This window comes from Triplophysa rosa, linkage group LG2, assembly GCF_024868665.1.
Source record: "Triplophysa rosa linkage group LG2, Trosa_1v2, whole genome shotgun sequence".
NCBI lineage: Eukaryota > Metazoa > Chordata > Actinopteri > Cypriniformes > Nemacheilidae > Triplophysa > Triplophysa rosa.
In genome coordinates this window covers 24675329-24697642 of record NC_079891.1, presented here as the reverse complement: position 1 = coordinate 24697642, position 22314 = coordinate 24675329, and the positions used below count along the sequence as shown (strand labels likewise).

At 39.7% G+C, this 22314-nt stretch overlaps 1 protein-coding gene across 1 annotated transcript in view; it reads right to left on the bottom strand.

The window, feature by feature from the left end:
- Positions 1-137: 137 nt before the first annotated feature.
- whrnb (whirlin b) overlaps positions 138-22314 on the bottom strand; it is a 69909-nt gene continuing 47732 nt past the window's right edge. The window contains exons 6-12 of the mRNA XM_057352893.1: positions 11778-11981; positions 11383-11589; positions 9453-9521; positions 7878-8445; positions 7265-7434; positions 6890-7006; positions 138-1906 (exon numbers count right to left, since the gene is read on the bottom strand). Of these exons, the coding sequence (XP_057208876.1) occupies positions 1724-1906; positions 6890-7006; positions 7265-7434; positions 7878-8445; positions 9453-9521; positions 11383-11589; positions 11778-11981 (1518 nt within the window). The 3' untranslated portion in view covers positions 138-1723. The remainder of the gene's footprint in view (positions 1907-6889; positions 7007-7264; positions 7435-7877; positions 8446-9452; positions 9522-11382; positions 11590-11777; positions 11982-22314) is intronic.

Here is a 22314-nt window from a genome sequence, read left to right as displayed (position 1 = left end):
TTGTAAAGTCTGTGCGTGTGATTGTGCCGTTGAAACTAAATCAATTGCAGAAACTGAAGGACATCCCCCAATTGAACACACGAGGTCGCAAAACACTTCCAAAGACCAGAGAATAACAAATTGCTATTTTCTATTTTATTATTTATTTTGTCAAGAAATGTACAGATATGCATCTCCAGTCTGTAAATATTTATGTAATTCACTCTTTTCTAGCAGAATTCATAAATAGTTTGGGCAAAATACTGATATCCTTGTACTGCACCCTGTGTTTATACGGTGTTGCTTTGTAAATAGCCTATGATATTACAGATCCTGTAAAATTAGAGTACTATGTGTTACATGTTGCAAAGTACAATGACAATCTACAAATGACAAGCAACAAACATATGGAAAACCTTGAAAGAAACTATTAACATGATGGTGTAAGAATAAAACATCAGAAGGCAAGAGAACCTCAATTTTATGGTTAAAGCACATACGCTTCTATGCTTCTAGTGGTGTTTTGGTTTCATCATGATGGGGTTTGTATGTTTTTGATGTCATTGAAAAGATTTGATCAACAGTATGTGCAAAATATATTACATAAATAAAATATATACAGTTTTAGATTATTTTACCTATATACAATAACTCTCTCTGTAGGTTGCATAATCAGGAGCCGTGCATTTGCATAAAAAGTATTTTCTACATACATCTACATTGTATTGTGATTCTATATTCTATATTGTACATCTGCTCTATTAAAAAAAAATACTTATATCCATAACAGCTCTGTGAAGTGTGCACACTAACATTTACAACTGATGATTTTTTTGGGGGGGGGGGCGGGTGGTGACAGAAGAACTTTGAGAGGCGTCCAGCTCCTCTCTCTATCTGTCCAGAATCATTCTGGTCCTCTAGTCAAATATTAAAGCAGAAACATCCCTTTGGCTCTCCACTTCCTTTAAACTGTTCATATCACAACCAAATCTATAATAAACGCTTTTAGTATAAAGAAACATTATGTAAAACAGTGCCATTTCATAAGAAAACAGTGACACATAATCTCACATTAATATCTCTCATTACCAGGCACATATCATGACACCGCACGTCAACAACGTTAACCCTTAACAGTAACGTTAAGAAAACTTTAGTAATCATTGTGAAATCATCATTATTAGTTGTTTTGTAACATAAGGTTTTTTTGGCAACTGAATGCAGATGTTCTTCTGGGATAAATGAATATTTATTATAAATCAGTAGCATTCGACCCTATGTATCTTAATTTGATTTTATTTGATATTATATAAACAGTCCGCATCTGTTTGAAGCATCTGCTCTTTGTTTTAGGAGCAATCTGTCATCTGCCGTGAAGCACATGACTCTCTCAAACTGCATTTCAAATGCTGTCCATTTCTCTTAGCTCATCGTCCTTGAGGCGAAGAGACCCCCGATGAGTGCTGCGGCTCATCTATTTGGTGGGACGGATATATAAAAGGGCCAAAATCACGCTCATTCACATCATTCAGGATGTTGCGATAAATGCGTACGGTGGAAGTCTTTCACCAGTCAAGAAAGTCTGACTGCTGTTGCTGTTGTAGCGAGAACGCAGACATAAGGTGGGTGTGTGGCGGCTCTTGAACTCTAAGCTATTTGTGACTCAGTTATGACAAGCATGACTCATTCGTCCCCTCCGCGGGTATCCGCAGCATCGTCTGGTATGCAAAGTCTTGGAGGACTCCTACAGAGCGGAGTTGAACTCCGCGATCAAGAAGTCCACGTGGTCTTTGTCGTTGGTCTTGAAGGCCTCTGCGATGACCCGAGTGGCGTCCCAGTGCTCCATGCCCCTGAGCGACACGCCATTCACCTCCAAAATCACCTGACCCACCCGTAACAGGCCGGAGATGTGAGCGGAGCCCCCCTTCTGAGAAACAGAGAGAGAAGGAATGAGCAAAGAAAGTAGCTGTCTCCAACTTTCCGAGAGAGATATCATCTATCAAAAGTGTGAGAGAAAAGACAAGGGCGAAATCGGGTGTGAAAATGACCACTTGCTCGCTCCGATGTGGCACAATTCAGAAAGAGAAATAGATAACCAAGATGAGCGTTCTGGTTGTCATCTTTTTCTCAGCTGGAAGGTTGCTGGTCTCTCACCGCAGTCTAATAGCACTCAATACAATGTGGAGTGCTACACTCAGGCCAACAAACTCCTCTACTGTGTACACGGAGAGATAAATCGTGTCACGTGGTGCACCAAGGTGAAGGTCATGGTTCCAAGAAAGCCCATACATTCAGTCATACAATTGATTATACACATTATCATCAGATACATCCATTTAACTCACAACTTTGGCGCAAATGTTTGATTTTAGATTAAATAGTGAAGGCTCTCAAAGAAAATTTGATTGAAACCAAAGTCCATCGAAATGGAGTCTGGGACAGCTGTAGGGATGCACCGAATGTTCGGCAACCGAAAATATTTGGCCGAAAATGGCAAAAAAAAGCATGATGTGTGATAGAGAGAGAGAGAGAGAGAGAGAGAGAGAGAGAGAGAGAGAGAGAGAGAGAGAGAGAGAGAGAGAGAGAGAGAGACGCGCACTTTATTAATGCAGCAAACGTGTCGTCAGTGTGTGGAGCATATAAACGTGTTCAGGGAAACACACAGCACGGAATTTGCCACGACGTAGTAAATTTTGAAATGAAAGCATCTTTACCAGTCGGTTGTGTTCTTCAGACTGGAGCGGGCTGTCTGACAGTAGCCCCGCCGCTCGCGACATCCTTTGACATCATACAGTGGTCGCGTGCACACAGTTCCCTGTACTACACAACTTGTCAAAGTATGTTCTGTGCATCCTGGCCACGAGTGCACCTTCTAGAACAGTCAGCTTTTGTGGGCGGAGTTTGGAGGAGAGACGCGATTGAAATGGTTGTCAGTCAGAATTTGCTTGCATGGATGTTTTTTTCTTCTTTAAATCATTTTGCAGTGTAGCCTATAATAATCCAACAGTTTTCGTTTTTGCAGTGTAGCCTATAATAATCCAACAATTTTCAAAATATTTTTAGCTTATAATGTTGAATGATAGGTTTTAATGAAGTGTTTTGCTGTAGGGGTACAAAGTAGGCTACAGTAAATTCTTTCAGCAGTCAGTTATAGGCCTAATATAGGCTATTCAAGAAGGGAGAGGGCTCGCTTTTTTTGTTTTAGTTTAGCCTACTTGTTTTGCTCAATTTTATTTTAAGTTATATTGTATTATATTGAAAAGCAAAACAAACTATAAAAAGCACATTTTGACCATTCAGTTTATGCAATAGTGAAAAATTGGCTAAATAAATAGAAATACGAAAAGCCATGTTCTTTGTTCGGCCTTTGGACAAGTGTTTCATTTTTATTCGGCTTCGGCCAATAATTTTCATATCGATGCATCCCTAGCTGTAACCATGGTTACACCTATGTCTTTCACTGTACAGTAGCGTGCTTTCTGTCGGGTTGAATTCAATTCGCTACGGCAACAGGCAACATCTGAGATCTCACTCAGATGACACTTGAAAAACACAAGTGGATGACAATCACTATTTCTGTGTTCAGTGCTGTGAAATAGGCACTTTAAAAACATGCCATTCTAATATTTACTGAATTTCAGAAATACCAGATACCTATTAGACCTGTCAAACCAAACTCCAAACTCCGTTATTAATCACTAGCTCAAAATCAAAACCACACCAGTAACTTCCATTTCTATTTTTTTTTATCAATTTTATTTTTTCTATAAATTTTTTTTGTGAAGTTCAAGACATGAGAGGACTCGGTAGAGATAAGAGTCATTATATTAAAAAAAAGTTTATTAACCATTTACTGCCATTGCTGCATACAGTTTGTGAACAAAGGAGATCTGGATTCTGTAGTAAATGTGTCAAGTTCAAGTTTAGTGAATTCTGACCTGCAGATTTGTTAAACAAAAAATGAAACCTCGTGGCTAAATACAAAGTCTGTAGAACAATCAGTAATATCTCACAGCACATTTAAAGGGACAGTTCACCAAAAATCAAAATTCTGTCATTATTAATTCATCCTCATGTCACTCAAAACCTATATACCTGTACAAGTCCGTGTAACACAAAAGATGATATTTTGAGAAATGTCTCAGTGGTTTTGTGTCCATCCAATGTAAGTCAATGGGGTCAATTTAATTTGGTTACCAACATTCGTCAAAATATCTTCGCATTTCCGCATTTCACAATGAGGAAGCTTCCGTCAAACACCCCTTTGCGGAAACCCGTCAAAATAAAAGTCCTTTATTTGAGAACAAGTTATAACATTGTTTTTAATAATTCGGCCACGGAGTATATTTACTTACTTTAGTAAATTGAAGTAAATGTGCTGGTAAAATTATAAAAATAGTACATATAATTAAAAAAATATTACTTTATTATACTAATAGTACTTCAATTTATGTAGACCTAAAACCAGAAAGTAAAAAAAGAAATACGGTCTACCAGCCAAATAACCGTAGTGATGTAAAGTAAATATGTTGAATTACATTATGATGTGCTCCTATGCACATGCTAAGTGCCGTAAGTGGTATGCTAAGGAACACACACACGTTTTGTTATGTGGCATTTTCTGTTTGCTCAGAAGTATTTGTAAACTGCCGTTCTAAAGCTCAGCTGTAATAAAGAAACTTAGTGTTTAACATCTTGTCACATCATGTGTTTTTGCATCAAATTATAGAGCGTAGTATCGATAACAGTATTGATAAGTGCTGGTATCGATAAGCAGTATCGATGTCGATATCGATAAAATCTTAACGATACCCATCCCTAGTCATCACAGTCTTCAGTCAGCAATATCGGACATCTTTCTGATTGTTCCATTAGATGATCTCTTCTTTTATTAAACATACCCTGAAGCTATGTATATGCATATCACTAGCGGACGGGTCCCAGTGGGTATTAATATGCAAGCGTGCACATTTCCGTGCACAGCACCTTCTCGCACTTTCTTGTCGGGCGATTGCATCACAGATAAAAGCACAAAGTATCCTCTTACCTGAAGAGGTCCTGAATATGTTAATGTGCTCTATTAGCCATCAGATGCTAGGCTAAAGGTCAAACTTAATGCTGCTGGATGCACATGTTGCTATTTAAATGTAAAGCATTTCCATTTTTTTAATGGAAAATGAGTTACTCATCAGAACAGCTCTTAAAAGCTTTCTGAAACCACATTATATTTCCCTTTAAAGTTACAACTGTATCTCGCACCTTGAAGGGTGTAATATAAGATCTTCACACTACATTAGCTACCCTTTCCATTTATGAAAGGTTCGTTCTGCGAAACAGTCATTGTACCTGACTTTTTCATACTTTTTATTTTACAATTTCATATTTACTGCTGCATGAAATTTCTTTCTGGCTGCATCAAAATGCTATAGAATGTAAAAGCAACATACAATATAGTTCTGTTGATAAACCTAGCGAGTTGCTCAGCTGTCTAGCTTAATGTCTATATAGGCAGGAATTGGAACTTCTTAAGTCACTGAAATAAAACAAGTTAATGACACAATATTCTAATAAGCATAAAAATAGAAAGCACACACACTGTACTTTCTGGGTAAGAAAGTATCAAACGTGAAATCAAATTATTGACTTTAATCAACAGCTCTCTCAACTCGTCCACCATCTCCCTTATATATACTTCAAGTTCATTTTGTCAAGAATACTTAAAGTTAAATGCTGCATCCCAATTCGCCTATTTATACTATGCCCTAACACCGTGTCGGACAAAAGACAATAAAACGCATAAGAACCCATTATAATTTAAAGTTTTGTCTACACTGGATGCAGCGTGGCACAATGTGACAATCCCATTAGAACAAGCCGTGTGGTGTGGTGTGGTGTGGTGTGTTGTGTCACGTCGTGTCTGGTGTAGACACAGTGTTAAAGTATATGCTGTTTTTGTTATGGAAAGTATATGCATAGTTGCACAGCAAAACAGTATGCACGCACCGGGACATAATAACGCAAAACTGAAGTGGCAATTGTTGCCTAGACGACGTTGTGATCATTATCAGTCACAAACATTAAAATACAGTGTCACTAAACTCCACCTACTCACTGTGAGTTGTCAGCCATTTGAGTGTTCATGTATCAACACTTCGAATTTTCACCAGAAATAGTGAACCATCTGGGTACTCATTTCAATATACTTTGACTTAGGACACACAAATTCTAATTTTGAATACAATAAAGGGCAGATAGTATGTGAATTGGAACGCAGTGCAAGTATATTTTTAGTGTACTTTATGTAGCAAGTATACTTTTACCAGTGTACTAGTAATATACTTGTAAGCCTACTATTTGGGACTAAACTGGACCACATTTTTGAGTTTTAAAAAGTATTTCACCCCAAAATTAAAATTCTGTCATCATTCACTCACCATCTTGACATGTCAAACGTGTATGGCTTTCTTTCTTCTGCAGAACACAAACTAAGACCGTTTGAAGAATATTGGCAACAGAAAACCGTTCGTCGTCACTTGCATTGGTTTTGTGTCCATACAATAGAAGTGAATGGGGACAAACGCTTTTCGGCTACCAACATTCTTCAAAATAGCTTCTTTTGTGTTTTGTAGAAGAAATAAAGTCATACAGGTTTGAAATGTCAAGAGAGTGAGTAAATGACGACATTGAACAACTCCTTTAAGTGTAACTGAAATAAACTTAGAGTACACAACTAGTCTACAACTGTATGTTTTCGTTTGTATAAAAACTATACTAAAATGTAAAACTTGTAGGTAGGCTATACTCATAGTTTCCTAGTTCAATACTTGTAGTACATATTTTCTAGTCTATGAAGTTCAAGCTGAGCTTTGAACTTTAACCTGTGCTGTGAGCGTCCAGTGCTATGACACACCTGTATGGTCACAATGCGTGGCATAGGCTGTCTGGTGTTGGCACCCCCTTCAACAGCAATACCCAGCGTACTGGCACACTTAGGCACCCGTACAAGAGTAGGCTCCATTATTCCCATCTACAACAAAAAAAAGAGAGATGCTACATTAGATGGCACACTCAAGACAAAAATAGACAGAGCTAGTGAGCTGGAGGAGTTTAACATGTAGGAAATGAAGGAAAATTGGGAAATTAGAGCTTACACCGGAGACCAAACGAAACCCTTAAGAGATGAGATGCAGATATGATATAAACACACCAGCTATCTATACACCAGTTATTTGTTGATGTCGACAATGATTCATGGAAACAACAAACCATCCGGTCGCTTTCTCACCTGTTTTGCGGAGGCCTCTGCTCTGCGGGGGTCTCCTGTGAGCTGGAGGAAGGGAGCTTTACCTGGCCGTGGGCTGCCATCCTTGCTCAACCCTCCAGCCTCTGCGATGTCCACTCCGCTGTCCTCGCTCAAAGTCTGCCCGCTGTCTGACAGCTGGGACAGCGTGGCTCCTGGGAGCACAGACAAATGAGCACGCACATCCTTAAAAAACCAGACAACTTAGCTTTCAGAGATCAGAAATCTGCATTCACATGGATGAGAATTCATGTAGACATCAAACGTTTGTTGGATGTGAACACAACTCTGGTTGAAATGCATACTGATCCCACAGTTAAGATGCATTTTACCGTCACTTCCCACACAAAAGCATGCCCTGATCCAAACAGGTAAACATATACACACACACCCACAAACACAAAGGTCCTCGGGTGCTTTCTTTACTCAAAATGAACATTCAGTCAACTTTTGCTCATCCAAACCGGTGTAGTGTTATTTATTTTTTGTGTGTGTGCGTAATACAAATACAGAAGTCTAAAGAATCTTCACAAAGCCATTTTAAATATACCGTATCTTTACATGTATCTCCAGAATTAGACATTCAAAGTGCCTTCACCTCGTAGCTGCGGCTGCGGTCTCTCCTCCGTCGCCTCGGGCTCCAGGCGATGTCGGCTGTTTGTCGATGGGGATCCCTTCGGCTTCTCAGGGCTACACGGAGGTGGTGCGGGCATTAGCAGTGAAGGCGAAATGGACGGAGAGGAGCGTGGAGAGATCATGGGGGTGCCTTCTCGAGAACGGTTCGGAGACTCTTGGTGTGGCGAGAGTGCTGCTTGCCTGCTCATCAGAAACTGAACCAGATCTCGAGGTGGCGCTCCAGGGGAAGAGCTGGCCTGATAAGATGATCGTGGAGAGTTGTGACGGACAGAACAGGGCGGGGTGTATTGAACAGAGCAGGTGGAAGTGGTGTGGTGGATGGTACATGGAGAGTTGTGGCCCGAGCAGGGCGAGTGCGTGTGCGTGTGGCGGTGGTTATCTTGTTGCCGCCTGCAGGGGACGGTAAAGAGCAGGTTGGTCTGGGACAGCTTAGACGAAGGCCGTTTGCTCTGACTTTTAGGGCTGGCATGTCGAACGTGGCCTTGAGGCTTGAAGGAGGTGGGCGACTCGGTTGAGAACGGCACTTTGTCCTGCAATAAAACATGAACGTACTGTCCATATTTATCTGCTCGCTGTTGCTTTTGAATACTAAGACAGGCAATTATCATTGAGAGAGGTTATGATAATGCTGGGGATAAAAAACACATTCTGACATTTTGAATGGCTTTCGAATGTGACATTTCCTTCCAAAATGTCAGCACATTATGAAATTAACAGATGATGGAGTTGTCGGCTTGTATAACAATTTAGAGCGAACGCTTGTCTAGGATAAGAGGGTTGATTACGGATTCATTAAAGATAATGATTTAAGATGATAAAAGTTAATTCTGGGCTACTGATGTTTAATTAAATGAGAACTTCACCTTACAAATCATGCAAATCAAATAGATAGATGATAGAAACTGTCACATGGGCAATGTTCGGATTTAACAGACAGCCTACAAATGCATTTTATTATGTCAATGACTTTATCTAAGGACGTTATCAAGGTCACTGAGATCAGAGATGCAACAAGATCATTTGCTGGGGTTATATGTGATGTGACCAAGCAGTATTACAACTATACAAATATTGTGTGTTTTATAATGTATTTAACATGTTTAATATATGGCATATATATCTTTACTACACTGAATGTAAATCGATGGGACTAATCTGTCAATCTCTGAAATTATAAAGCATTCTGAAAGGGATAGTTCACCGAAAAATAAAAATTATGATATTGTGAGAAATGTCTCATATTTTTTTGTCCATACAATGGAAGTCAATGGGGACCAATGTTGTTTGGTCACCAACATTGTTCAAAATACCTTTTGTGTTCTGCAGAAGAAAAAAATGAATATATGCTTGAATTCTCATTTTTGGGCGAATTATCCCTTTAAAATAAAAGCAAACCTGTCTCTTACTTTTCTTTTTTTGGTCAATTCTTCTTTAAAAACATAACATTTTAATGTTGGCTGCTTGAACTTTGGAAGAAATTTCCAAAAAATTGAATCCCAGCATAACGTTGCGTAGACACAGCAAAGAATGTACTTACCAAAGCAATGTCAGGAAGAGATTTCAGACTCTCAACAGGCATCAAAATTCCATCTAATCTACACTCACTCTATAAAAAAAACAAATTGCTGAAATTACTCATCCGTACACAGAACAGTCACTCCAGAACAAGTTTAATAAAAAAGCCATGTGCTGAAGAAATGCATGCTCCATTTGAGAGACGACACACCATTTCTCAGGATTTCTCATCAATTCAGCTCAATTACCAGTTTACACAGGCCATGATTTTATAATTTACAATAATGAGCGGAATCAACTCATGTAATTAACAAGCCACAGCGAGTGATGTGAAAATCTGCACAATCAATGCAGACATGCTGAACGTCTGAGGGGAGAATCCACTAAACAGATGCACCATGTTATTTCAAACCAGTGTATTATTCACCTGCAATCCACTCAGTTCACCACAAGTTTTTGAGGATGTTTGAAATGTGAAAAAACTATGCCATCAGCATAAACTAGTTATCTTTTTCTGTCAGGAATTTTTAAGGTTGGCGGAATTAAACTGTTCTGGGCAAACTCTCCGCCTGTCCATGCAGCCTTGTACGGACAGAGCGGGAGCGCAGCAATACATGTCCCTCCACCTGGGGAACTAGAACAGTTCATGATGCTTAACAGGATTAAATTAAAATGATCCGACAGATACAGGCAGATATGGAGGAGATGGGGGTGGAGGTGGGTTTTTAGTGCGGCACGATAAAGCAGCTGATAAGGAGCAGAGAAAGGCAACTTAAATAGGACGCAGTCTAGTATGTGTTGTATGACTATTTGTTAACGTCAGGGGCTGACTGGCCATCTGGCGTACCGGGCGTTTTCCCGGTGGGCCGCTAACGTATGGGGCCATAACGGACGCATTTGCCGCTAACGTATGGGGCCGGAACGGAGGCGTTGGCCGCTTAGACGGACGTATTATAAATGCGAATGCACGCAACGCGAATGCAAAAGACACGTATGCATGCACCCACTCCCCCCTCCGTCGACAGATTCGGTGGAGGGCTGATGCGGGCCTAAAAATACCAGGGCCGATTTTTTTTCCCAGTCCAGCCCTGGTTAACGTTGATTAGCTGCACCTGGTGTGATCGGCTGATGCAAGCTAGACTCACATGACCTACCAGAACTGACGCTACGCTTGATTTTACTTACAGAGAAAACGTTTTAACAGACTCAAAAACGAAAATCCTGTCATCATTTGCTCACCTTCTTGTCATTTCAAACGTGTATGACTTTGTTTCTTCTGCAGAAAAAAAAGAAGAATGTTGGTGACCGAACAATGGCGGTACCCATTCACTTCTATTGTACGCACACAAAACCAATGCCAGTCAATGGGTACCACCATTGTTCAGTTACGCTTCAGAATATTTCCTTTTGTGTTTTGTAGAAGAAAGTCATACAGGTTTAAAATGAGGTTGAGTAAATGATGACAGAATATTCATTTTTGGGTGAACTACAGTATCCCTTTAAGATAACAATAAGATAAAGCTCACAATAATTTTCTATAATACTACAGTATTACACATATACGTCAAATAAATGATGTATATAGTACATATACCTATAGTAATGATATATGAAAAATGGAGATACAAGGTTTCTGCCAGTCAACAACAATATCAGGAGTCCGGTTTTATAATATACAAAAAAATGCATAGAAACACAATTTTCACAGGAAATAAAGCATACATTAACTGCAGTTTTATGTATTCATATTTTGTTGACCCTTTCTTGTTTTTAACAATACTTTGCTCATGTGTTGTGTGTCATTTTAAAATCAAATCAAAGCTGAGCTTCAGCTTATTTTCCAAGCACAACTATGCAACATGCATACAAAATGTTTAATACATGTTTGTATGATGGTTGAAGACTAAAACTAGATTTTTTCACCACTAAATCCCGCATGCACATCTGCATACCTTGTTGTGTCCTGGGACTGAAGGGGTCAGCTGGCATGCAGGAACGTGGCCCTCGGGATGGGAGATGCAGAGCGAGTCAGGATGCAGCAGTCCCGAGCCTGCGTGCCGAGCTCTCCACGCCTCCATCTCACGATTTAACACCTGCCCGTCAAAGCGCTCCAGATCCTTTGGCGCGATGAGAGTCCGCACCTCAGCCAGTAATGACAGCTGGAGAGCAGGAACAGCCAAGAGAACATTTGATGACATGTCTGATAGAAATGTAACCCCAAATATTATTTATCTAAAACAGATCAGGCTGGGAAGACTAGCAATCTATCTTAAACTTTCTCTTTCGGGCAGGGAGGTTGGAATATGTTATTAGCAATTCTTCACCAGTCCTCCGTTGTCAGCCTCACCTTGGCATGTGTGTTGAAGAGTTCAAACAGGGCCATCGCCAAAGGCTCAACTCCGATATGTCCACGCTGGTACTCTTGAATGTAATAGCTCATGGTTTGCCTCTCTGTCTCTGTCAGAAGCATGTACGCCTGTTCCTCCAGCGAGCTCCACGCTCCGACTCTAACAGGCCCAACCACTGGCACAACGCCTTTCCGACAGACTGACTGCAAAATAGTCAAAAAAACAACTGAAAGTGTGTCCTAATGAGCTTTACTGTTGCAGCTGTGTAAATTGATCCCTGTCAAATTTACCTACAGGATGAGGGCTGCGTGTGAAACATGAAAAATGCGGCCTTCACCGACAGTAGGACGTGGGAAGGTAACATATTTTGTCCAAATTAAGCATTTGCATAACATCGTGTCTATGTTTTTCGACTTTGCAGCAAGGCATTCGGACAATGTTTAGGACACAGACCAGGTTATTCTATTTACAATCATTACTAAAATAATCGTGCCAAAAAATAGTTGTGCAATCATTAGTCATATCATGTAGTTGGTATGATCTGATGTAATATGCATGTTCAGGTCAGTGTGTGGGCAGTCGGCACTCATGGGAAATAGAAAACAGCAGCTGGATGACTGTTTCTCTTAGACCTCACCAGTCAGCCATGTCTAATATGTAATACTACAAACCCTGCGGTAGTGAACTCTTATTTTTTATTCATGCTAGTCACTTTCTCTCCGGTCACGCACCTTCTTCTGAAAACATGCCTTTTCTCCAGTTTCTACTTTTAGACATTCACCTTAATCACAATAATGGCAAGATTTGTTTAAAAGCTCTCTCTCGCTGGCTCTCTGAGTGCTGCTTTTGCTATAAAAAACAACAATATTAAAGCACTGCGCATTGTAGAGCACTCAAATGCCCGCAAGTAAATGGCTAGTGACTGAAGAAAATGCATCAGGTGTCATGACACGGGGTGAGACATGGACAGAGGACCCAAGTGCAGACAGCGGGTAAGGGGTTAACAAAGGTTTAATAATAAAACGCAAAACATAAAACAAAAACCCACGAGGGGGTAAAACATCAAACAGCAAGGGTATTAACAAGAAGGGTAAACAGGGACCTAGACAACTACACTAAACTCAACAAGACTAGATATAATACAAGACATAAACTAACATTAACAAAACTAGATACACAGCAATACAGACCGGGGTGGAGACAAGGTACGGACAAGGCAAAATGAAGGACACAAGACAGAAAACACAAGGGCATTAAATAAGGGAACAAATCAAGTGGGAACAGCTGATGGGCATGAAACAATAACGAGCAATAATGAGGAGACAGAGGGCGGGAACAGAGACAACCGGAGGGAGTATGACGAGCCATACGGGCCAAAATTACCTCCCTCCACATGAAACATGAGGTTCTGTCATGGCTGTGCCTCATCTTGTCGTGTTTTTCTTGGTCTTGTGGCAGAACCATGACATCAGGTATGAATCATTTTTGAAGTTTTTTAAAACACTGATAACAAATAACTTAGGGATAGTTAAAAAGGATAGTTCACCCAAAAATAACAATTCTTAAAGTCAAGCAAGCAGATGGGAACATGGACTGCACAATTCAGGCTACATTAAATATGCAATGTGGATAAACATTGTTTGTGACTACAATTTGTTTTGAAAGACAAAAAAAATTCAGATTCAGCCTGGTTGTAAAATGGAGTTTCATACAATATTTAAATTGCGTGTTTAACAGTCATTTGTTTACGTTTGTGCAATACACCGTTTTGCAAATGTCACTATGACGTCGACTAAAAATATGGCTCCCGAAGCAAAACCATTTGAGAATCACTGACACAAAAGGATTTCAGTTCCTATAAATCTAAAAATGCTCCTTAAATGAAATACAACTTTTACATACGTATAAATGAATGTGTCCCACACGAAAAGAAACGAGCAGATGTGAGATCAAAGGCAGAGAAGGAACGAGACAAAATGAGAAGAGAGAGGTCAGCAGAGTTTGCTCTGACAAGAGCCTTGGTTTGCTTGTGAAATCAATACTTGTTTTAAATGAATGTCGGCTCTATCTGTCCTTGAGCATTTCCATTTTAAGAACACAGGAGCGTCTTTCAAGGATTCCCTATTCTTTTCCTCTGCTCGCACTACATCACCAACACAAACCAATTCATGATCAGACACAAAGTGCTTAGTACGACACAAAATGTGTTTGATGCAACAAAGACAATGTAATTCTGATTGATTTGTTGTGTTTTTATCGTTATTACAAACATTGATTAACTATTAATAATGCCAGATATCATCTGAGATTCAAATCCCGATGCACTTTTTTCTATTGTTCTGCAGCGCGCTGCAGTTTGTCGCAGTACATTCACCTTGCTTTCTCCTCTCACCATGGTCAATTTCACATCTTAAATGTACAAATCAATATGACTGATGTATAAATAACAGAAAATAGCTAGTTTTTTCCAGACATACATGCTTTGGCTAAGGCTTATGAAAACCAATCACACATGCATTTAGATTTGATCCCAAATTATATGGGTTTGTTTGTATGGTAAAAGTGAGGAACAAGTTAATTATGTATACAAACTTTGTCATCCATTCACGGACATGAATCAATATACAGACAAAAGAAAGCGCTGAAACAATGTTATGCTAAAAAAAGGTTTCAGACGTGCATGTGCCCTTTCATCTGCTTTTGTTGAGGACATGAATTGATTAAATTACTTTAAAGCAAGGTAATAAACGGCACGAATGAGTGGAAAAGAAAAGAATGTGTATGTTTTATTCAGAATATGCAGATGACTTGCATATGTACGCAGACATGTTCCAACAGCTGTATTGTACGCTCTAGCGAGCGTGCACTGTAAAAAAAATGATTCATGGCCATAGTAAAATATGGCTCAATAAAATTGGCTGATTTTGCACATTACTTAATTTCTTCCTATAAATGTAACAAAATATATTGAGATGAATCTGGTTATTAGTAGAGATGCACCGATTGCAATTTTCTTTGCCGATTCTGATTTTATTACAAGTGAAACCTGCCAATTCCGATTTTCTATCCACAAACTATAATTGACAGTATACTATATATAAAACCATATTAACTTTTCTTCAATGCACATTTTTTTATTTTCATTGAATAAATGATTGAACATCACAAATCCCCAAATCCCAAGTTCTCCAAGCTGCATTAAATTACAGAATCTTCTCTTTCCCAAACAACTCTTAAATTGAAGAACTCTGTGACTGAAAAGAAGTACAAATAATAAAATATAGGCCTAACTAAACATGTAACTTAATTTACCTTTTTCATTTTTGTACTCATCTCACAAAAGTCTAAGCTAACAATAAAATAGCCTACTTCAACTTTATTCTCGTCTGTTTCTGTTTATGACAGAACATTGTCTGTTTCTGTTTTTAACATTGCTTTATTTCATTTTTTCTGAAATGTAAAATAAATTGTCTTTATCTTGGGTCTGTAGTATTAAAAGAAGTGGGTTGATTTTTGCTGCAACTTCAATAAAAAAGTTAAAACTCTTATATGTGAATTCTACTCTAAAGATGTATATGTAGCCTATTTGCAGTTGTTTTGTGTTAGTAAAGAACTCAATCAGATATTTATCACATATATTGGTTGATTTATTCTTTTTTTTATATTTTGGATTTTTAAAAACAAGTAGAAGTCGTGTTGAATGTCATTTTACCTAGGTGAAATGACCACAGTTTTAACGTAAGGGAACAAGGAATCAGGTTGAATGGAATTTACGTTTTGTTTTACACAGAGTGAACGACTTCAACGTGAGTTTAGCATGTGTCAGAGTTTAGCATCACTGTTAGCATACAAAGCCCATGTAGACGGAGCAGCAAGAGATGAACTACAGTCTGTACAATACATGATGCGTGTGCACGCGCGTGGACCCACATGCGAGTATAAACGAGCCGTATATATATGGCGTTATTATAATGACAAATGTCGCGAGCGCATTATTACAAGGCGAGAGCGCATTCTTGTCATACGAGCGCGCGAATCTCTCCGCTCGCACGCCGATTTCCTTTGCTCGTGCACAAAACTGGACGCGCGCTTTCAACTATACGCTGCTCTCTTATGAATTGTCTCTCCTCTCGCTCAGTGAGCGTGTGCGCACTCAAAATGCGTTCCGTGCGTCCACGAATCCTTCGGTACTCTTGCTCTCGAGAGGTCCTCCTGCGTGTTCCAGGCATTATAGGCTGTCAAAAGTAGTCAACCAATCAGGGATAGGCTTCCACGGCGGGCCAATGAAAATGCGACCTCTTAACTACAGTAGGCCTAATTGTTAAAAATGCTTGATGAAGAGTTGTTAAAGACAGGCTGTGCGCGCGCACGTTTACATGTTTACTTGCGGCTTTGAGTGTACTGACGGCTGTGACGTTCTTGCCCGCATCACCGGCAACAGAAGATCGGCTTGGAATCGGCGAGACGTGAGACTGACCGGCCGGTCACCGGTCCGGCCGATCATACGAAAACCCAGTCGATTCCGGTCTCTGGCCGGTCAATCGGTGCACCTCTAGTTATTAGTCAATTTGACACATTTTTTTAAGATTTGGTTAGATCATGTGATGCAGAACTTTCAAGAGAGCTGGCGGTCATTTGCGGAAAATCATCTTCTCAGACGATAAAGGTGAGTAAACTAAACTTGTTTTATACTAAAATGTTTTATAAAATAAATCAATAGTGTGAAGATACATGTTTCTTAGTGTTTTAATTTTAAATAAGTTTAATTGTGGTGGTGCATGTTTCTTAGTGTTTTAAATAAGCTCCTAGATATCAAATGTACATCTCTATATTGTGTTGGTTAGAAACCTCCTTAAAACGGCACACTGTCACTTTGCAGACACGATAAAGGAGAACTATGTCGGCTAACGCTAGTGATTAATTAATTTTTTTAATTGTAGTAGTCAGGGCCAGATTAAGAACACATTGGGCCCTGGGGCTATAACAAACCCAAGGGCCCCCTTCATTTTATTGCCACCCCACAGTGTCTTCTACAGTGTTTATTACATTTTATTGCTATTATTATTATTATCATATTTAATTATCTAATTATTTTATCTAATTTTCTACTATTTTAATTTCATTTTATATTTCTTTCTTATATTTACTTTTCTAATTATTTGATCTAATTTTCTGTTATAGTAATTACATTTTATAGTTAATACTTATTTTTAATTTCTATTTTATATAAGCACAAGTTCACATACTAAACTTTCAGTGCTATTAAAAAACATTAATATTAACTCAATATTTATTTCTTATATTTACTTTTCTAATTATTTGATCTAATTACATTAATTATAGCATTTCAACAGTATAACTGAGAGCTATCATGTCTAACAGGTAGGAAATATACATAAATTGAATGAAGTTCTCAAACACTTTACAGTCTTTAATGCTAAATTCTAAATTAAATATAGATGAATTCTCATTAAAGCTACAAAACACATTAAATTCATTTTTTCTTTTGTCCTTTCATTAAGATCCCAGTGAAATAAAAAATTACAATGCCTATTTTTTCATGGAATATTGCAGCGTTTATTGTAAATAGTTTATCAATGTGAGCCATTCTCTTTTTAAAATTCGTGTGCCCTCATAATCTTTAGCTAAAATTTGAAAATGCACTTCCTCCCTGTAATGACTTTCCATCTTAAATGACGTAGGCCTACGTTAGAATGGCTTGGGCGGAGCATCTGTTAACTCCTCCCCTTCAACTGTCAGTCGGCTGCCAGTTCCATTTCAAAATGCAAAGGCTGTTTTACACATCCAATCAAATTGCAGAGAAGGACGAAAGCCATGAAATTCCCTTTCACTCGGAAATGCATCAAAATACGGAAGTAAAAACGATCGCAACTTCCGGTTCACGGGGACTTTAACATTAGTAACAGGAGTCACAGAAGCAGATTTAAGAATGCGGCCCCTTTAAGAGCTGTCCCATTGTGTTTTGCCACGTACCACAGCTAGAAGCTGTCTATCTACACTGAACGTGTAAAAGCAACTGTTTCAAATCGCGCTTAAGTGGTTTAAAAGCCTACATGAATAAGAGCGTGATTATATAATGTAACGCTAGACAAAGGATGACAAAACAAACGGATGCTGCTTTAATTGCGTTAAATATTTTTTATGAAAAAAAATATCGCATGGGTTAACGCGCTAACGTTGACAGCCCGACAAATTTTCTATTATTTACTTACCGATAAAAAGTCTTCTTTAGAACTTTAGCTGAGCAAAAAACCCTAATGATATAGATAAAATACATGCTTTTAACCATGTGACATGTTGTGCAGGAACATCCGTGTTAAATGGCTAAGTCTTTCTTGTCCACAAATGAGACTTAATACAATATAACTTTGAGAAGGAACGCTCGCCTCTCCCTCGCATTTGTTACCGATCAGATGTGCTGTCTGATGTAAGAGTCTGTCTCCTGAAAAAGACAAGTGTCTATCATTATTATAAAGCATTATAGAGAGGGGAGTGTGATTTTGGCAAGGCTTGCCGAAATAATACCCCCCCCCAAATCTCAGGTTTGCAATGTCAGAGACACATGAAAACTGATGCTGGTGACATCTCTCGATCTGTAGTCTGTCTCCTGAAAAAGACAAGTGTCTATCATTATTATAAAGCATTATAGAGAGCATTATACCCCCCTCCCATGTTACATTACCTTTTGAACTTAAATCAATAAATCTTTCTTTTCAACATTTGTCTTTACCCGTTTAAAAAATGTATGCCATTTAAAACCATTTTTTTCAATTTTCAATTTGACAATTTATACATTCTTTTATATTGTCAGATGTGTCTGCTTTCTTTACAGTGTGTGTCCTCAACTACATGTAATTTTCTGCCTTGATTCCCGAGTTGATTCAGTCAGTAATGCATTACTGTCATTTGGAACAACAAGAAAGTCGATATGGTTTAATCCATCGTTATTTCTATCCACTACATGCTTATTCTCCTTATGTAAATATAAGACATTTATCCAAACGAAGTTTAAATCAATCACATAAATATTACTGTATTGCTTACATTGTCTAAGAATGTGACATTTTCGTAACGATTACTGAAAAACGCAAGTTACAGACCAGAATCGCCTTTGTAAACCAGCGGTGGCATCGAGTGACGTCGCGCGCGCACGCGAAGGCAGTGCGATTCTGGCAGGGAGTGTGTTTTCGGCACAACACCGGTGCCAATATTTCACCTTTCACCGGACTATTACTGTCGTTTTCATCTAAAGGGGAAAAGTAAACATTCATAAAACCCTTGCTTTCTAACTGGTTGGTTATAAGAGCAATAACTTACTGCTGCTGCTAACTCACCTTCAACATGTAAAGCACATTGATCTGCGACGGTGGGTGATGCTAAATGTTTATTGCCGCTGCACCCGGGAATTTCCTCGGGCATGGATGTTTTGTCCAAAAGGTAACTAAAGTAGTTAGTTAGTTTTGGAGTTTTAGCTGTTAGATTAGCCTCACGTTTTCCTCTTTCAACTTTATTTCTCCTTTTTGGGCACCACTATCACTTTTTTGAACACCAGCGAGCCAAGCCGAATACTTCATATTCTCGACATGCCAAAGCATAACACGAAGAGGCGTTTCCTGACGTAATGGCGTAAACTGTAAAATGATTTTGATTGGACGGGTGAATTATACGAATTATATCAGTCAGGAACATTTTCCAATAGTTTCTTGTTATTTTATAATCAACCGCCTATATGAATTGTCATTCAATGATGTAAGGACAGCTACCATTTCCTCCAGCCAATCAAGGGCCCCCTCGTTCCGCGGGCCCTGGGGCTTCAGCCCCACCTAGCCATAGCCGCGGGAATGTATCTTAAACAGGGGGGGCTGTGATTTTTTTTGTTACCAATACTGAAGTTATGACTGTGCCATGGACGGAGCCGCTTAAAGTTTGTTAATAAATAACGGAAACTATGTGCGAATGCGAAATTAGCTGCTGCCGATAATAATGAAGGATGCCAGTGTGATTATAAGAGACATGTAAAACAAACACATACATAAATAAATGTTATGTATGCATATAGCCAAAGCACAATCTGCTGAACGAAACTACAAGCTACACGGCGGCAGCTTAACATCAACTTGTGATAAACCTCCATGGGCAAACAATTCACATGATTAAACACAACTGCACAATCAACTCGTACACATACTGACTGTAGACCTATCAGCCACAATCTCATATAAATAAAAATAAATAACCTTAGTGCTTACCTTACCGGCCTGCATGCAAAACCCCAAATGTGGCCTTTCTTTCTGGGTTGACGCTGATGAAGTCCTGCATTAGTACGTTAATGTCCAAACTATCCAGTATATCTCCATGAACATGCATCAGAGCAAGGTGGGTCAGTCTTTTTTGCATCATGGTTGTGCGTAACCATGTTTTCAGATGGCGGAGAGCGGAAAATGTTCTCTCCGATGAAGCAGCTGAAATAGGGAGACTTAAGCAGAGCTTAATAAGGTTTTCGACTTCGTTAAAAAGAGCCCTTGTTTGTGGATGGAGATTGGATATGTTTGTAGCTAAGTCTTTGAATGTCTTGGGAGAATCGGTGCAGAGGTCTCCCATCAATTTCAGCTGAATCTCCAGTCGGGCTTTATCAAAGTGCAACGGAAGGTGAAGGGAATCAATATCCACTTTTTGTTCCTTGTTTGCTGCCTTTATAAGCACACTTTCTCTGAGAGCTGCTGTTTTCATACCTTCTTGATCAAATCTTTTTATTTCTGCTGGGACCAAGTCCACAGCTTCGTAGAATTCTCATCTCCATGTGTGCTGCGCAACTTGTGCATCTTCCTCTGGCCCGGCTGCATGTTGAAAACGGCCTGGTGTTTTTGCCACCCTGCGCTCTCCTGGCATTTCAAGACGCACCGTGGATACAGTTTGTAGCATTGTATCTGATACTGGATCATTCCGAAGGGCATCCATGCGCATTATAAGCAGTTCGGCACAGATAAGGGCACCCAGTGCGCTGGCTTTGGTATGCTGCAAACTCCTGGCCACCGACTCACACGGCTCGAATATTGCTTCACAACAGAGGAGTCCATAGTAGGTTTTAGCTTTCATTGCCTGCCTGAGCAGGCCCCCGATCTTAGCTCTGGTGTCTCCTCTCACAGTTTTGTCTTCCTTAAGCTGCTCCAGTGTTTTGATTATTTCTCTGTATGCACTACACACACGTTTGACAGCTACTGTTCGTATACACCACCTTGTTGGACATATGGCAAGTAAAGTAATTATCTCATCACAGCCAAACATGGACTGATAGAGCTCCTTGCGTTTTGCAGATTCACTGATTACCACAGCTACACCCTGAACAAAGTTAACTGAATCTGCGATGAGACCCACCTCGCGGGCGGTCTCCTGAAGAACGAGGTCAAGTGAATGGTTGGCACAGTGGACGAAGAGGGACCCAGGACATAGTTTTCTAAGAAACGCCTGAACACCCAAAAACCGTCCTGACATGTTAGAAGCTCCATCGAAACAATATCCATGGAGACGCTCAATCGGGATGTTTAGCCGGAGAAATACATCTTTAATGCACCTGAACAGGGTCTCTCCACTGCTGTCAGGGGCATTGTAAAATCCAAGAAAATCTGAATTAATGTCCAAATTTTCATCCACATACTGCAGCGTCAGCGAGAACTGCTCTGTTGTACTGGAGTCTGTGGTTCCATCAGCTGTCAGTCCGTAGTACGGACTAGATGTGGCACGAGATACAATCTCACGTTGAATAGTGCATGCATACAGCTGAATGATTTCATTCTGTATTGTGTCTGAGAGCCAGTTATCTCTCCTCTCAATCCACTGTCTTTCTCTTGGAAGGTTATACAGTATGTACGTTCAAGCATCAGTTCATACAAAATGCCATCACGGGTGCTGTCACCCCTAAAAGCCAATCCTTTCTTTCCTAGGAACAACACTGACCTGAACATTAGCTCCAAAACATGCCTTGCTGTGTCTTGGGTTTGGCGGGAAGCGTCAGATAAAAGAGCAGTAATTGGGGTATTCTGTAGAGCAGCGATTTTTTGTATGGCATCGGTATGAAGTTTAGATTTTTCGTTCTCGTTAAATTTTTCTGTGGCCTTCCGCCAGTTCGAGAAGCCTCCTTTGACAAAACTGTTGTCAAACCTCACACTGTCTTCACGGATGAGACGTTTCTCCACTGCTTTTACACAGTTAAAACAAACAACGCGATCACCTTCCTCAATGTAATGTAGCCACCTCCATTTGTGGAACCAGCCAGAAAAATGATGTCTCTTTTGCATGCTGCCTTCCAGGAAAACTGAAGTTAAATGGTTGGTGTGGAGTCACTGTTAGAATTAACGCGGCTCCAGTGCCTAGAGGCGGGTCGGGCGGGACGGTCGCTTCACTCGCTTCGGACCGGGTCGGGCGCGGTTTCGGGTTAAAGTCCGCTGTTTCATCCGCTTGACCTGCAAACTCGAGGTTCTGTCTCTTCTGGCTTTGTTTGGGCTTCGAAAAAAGTCT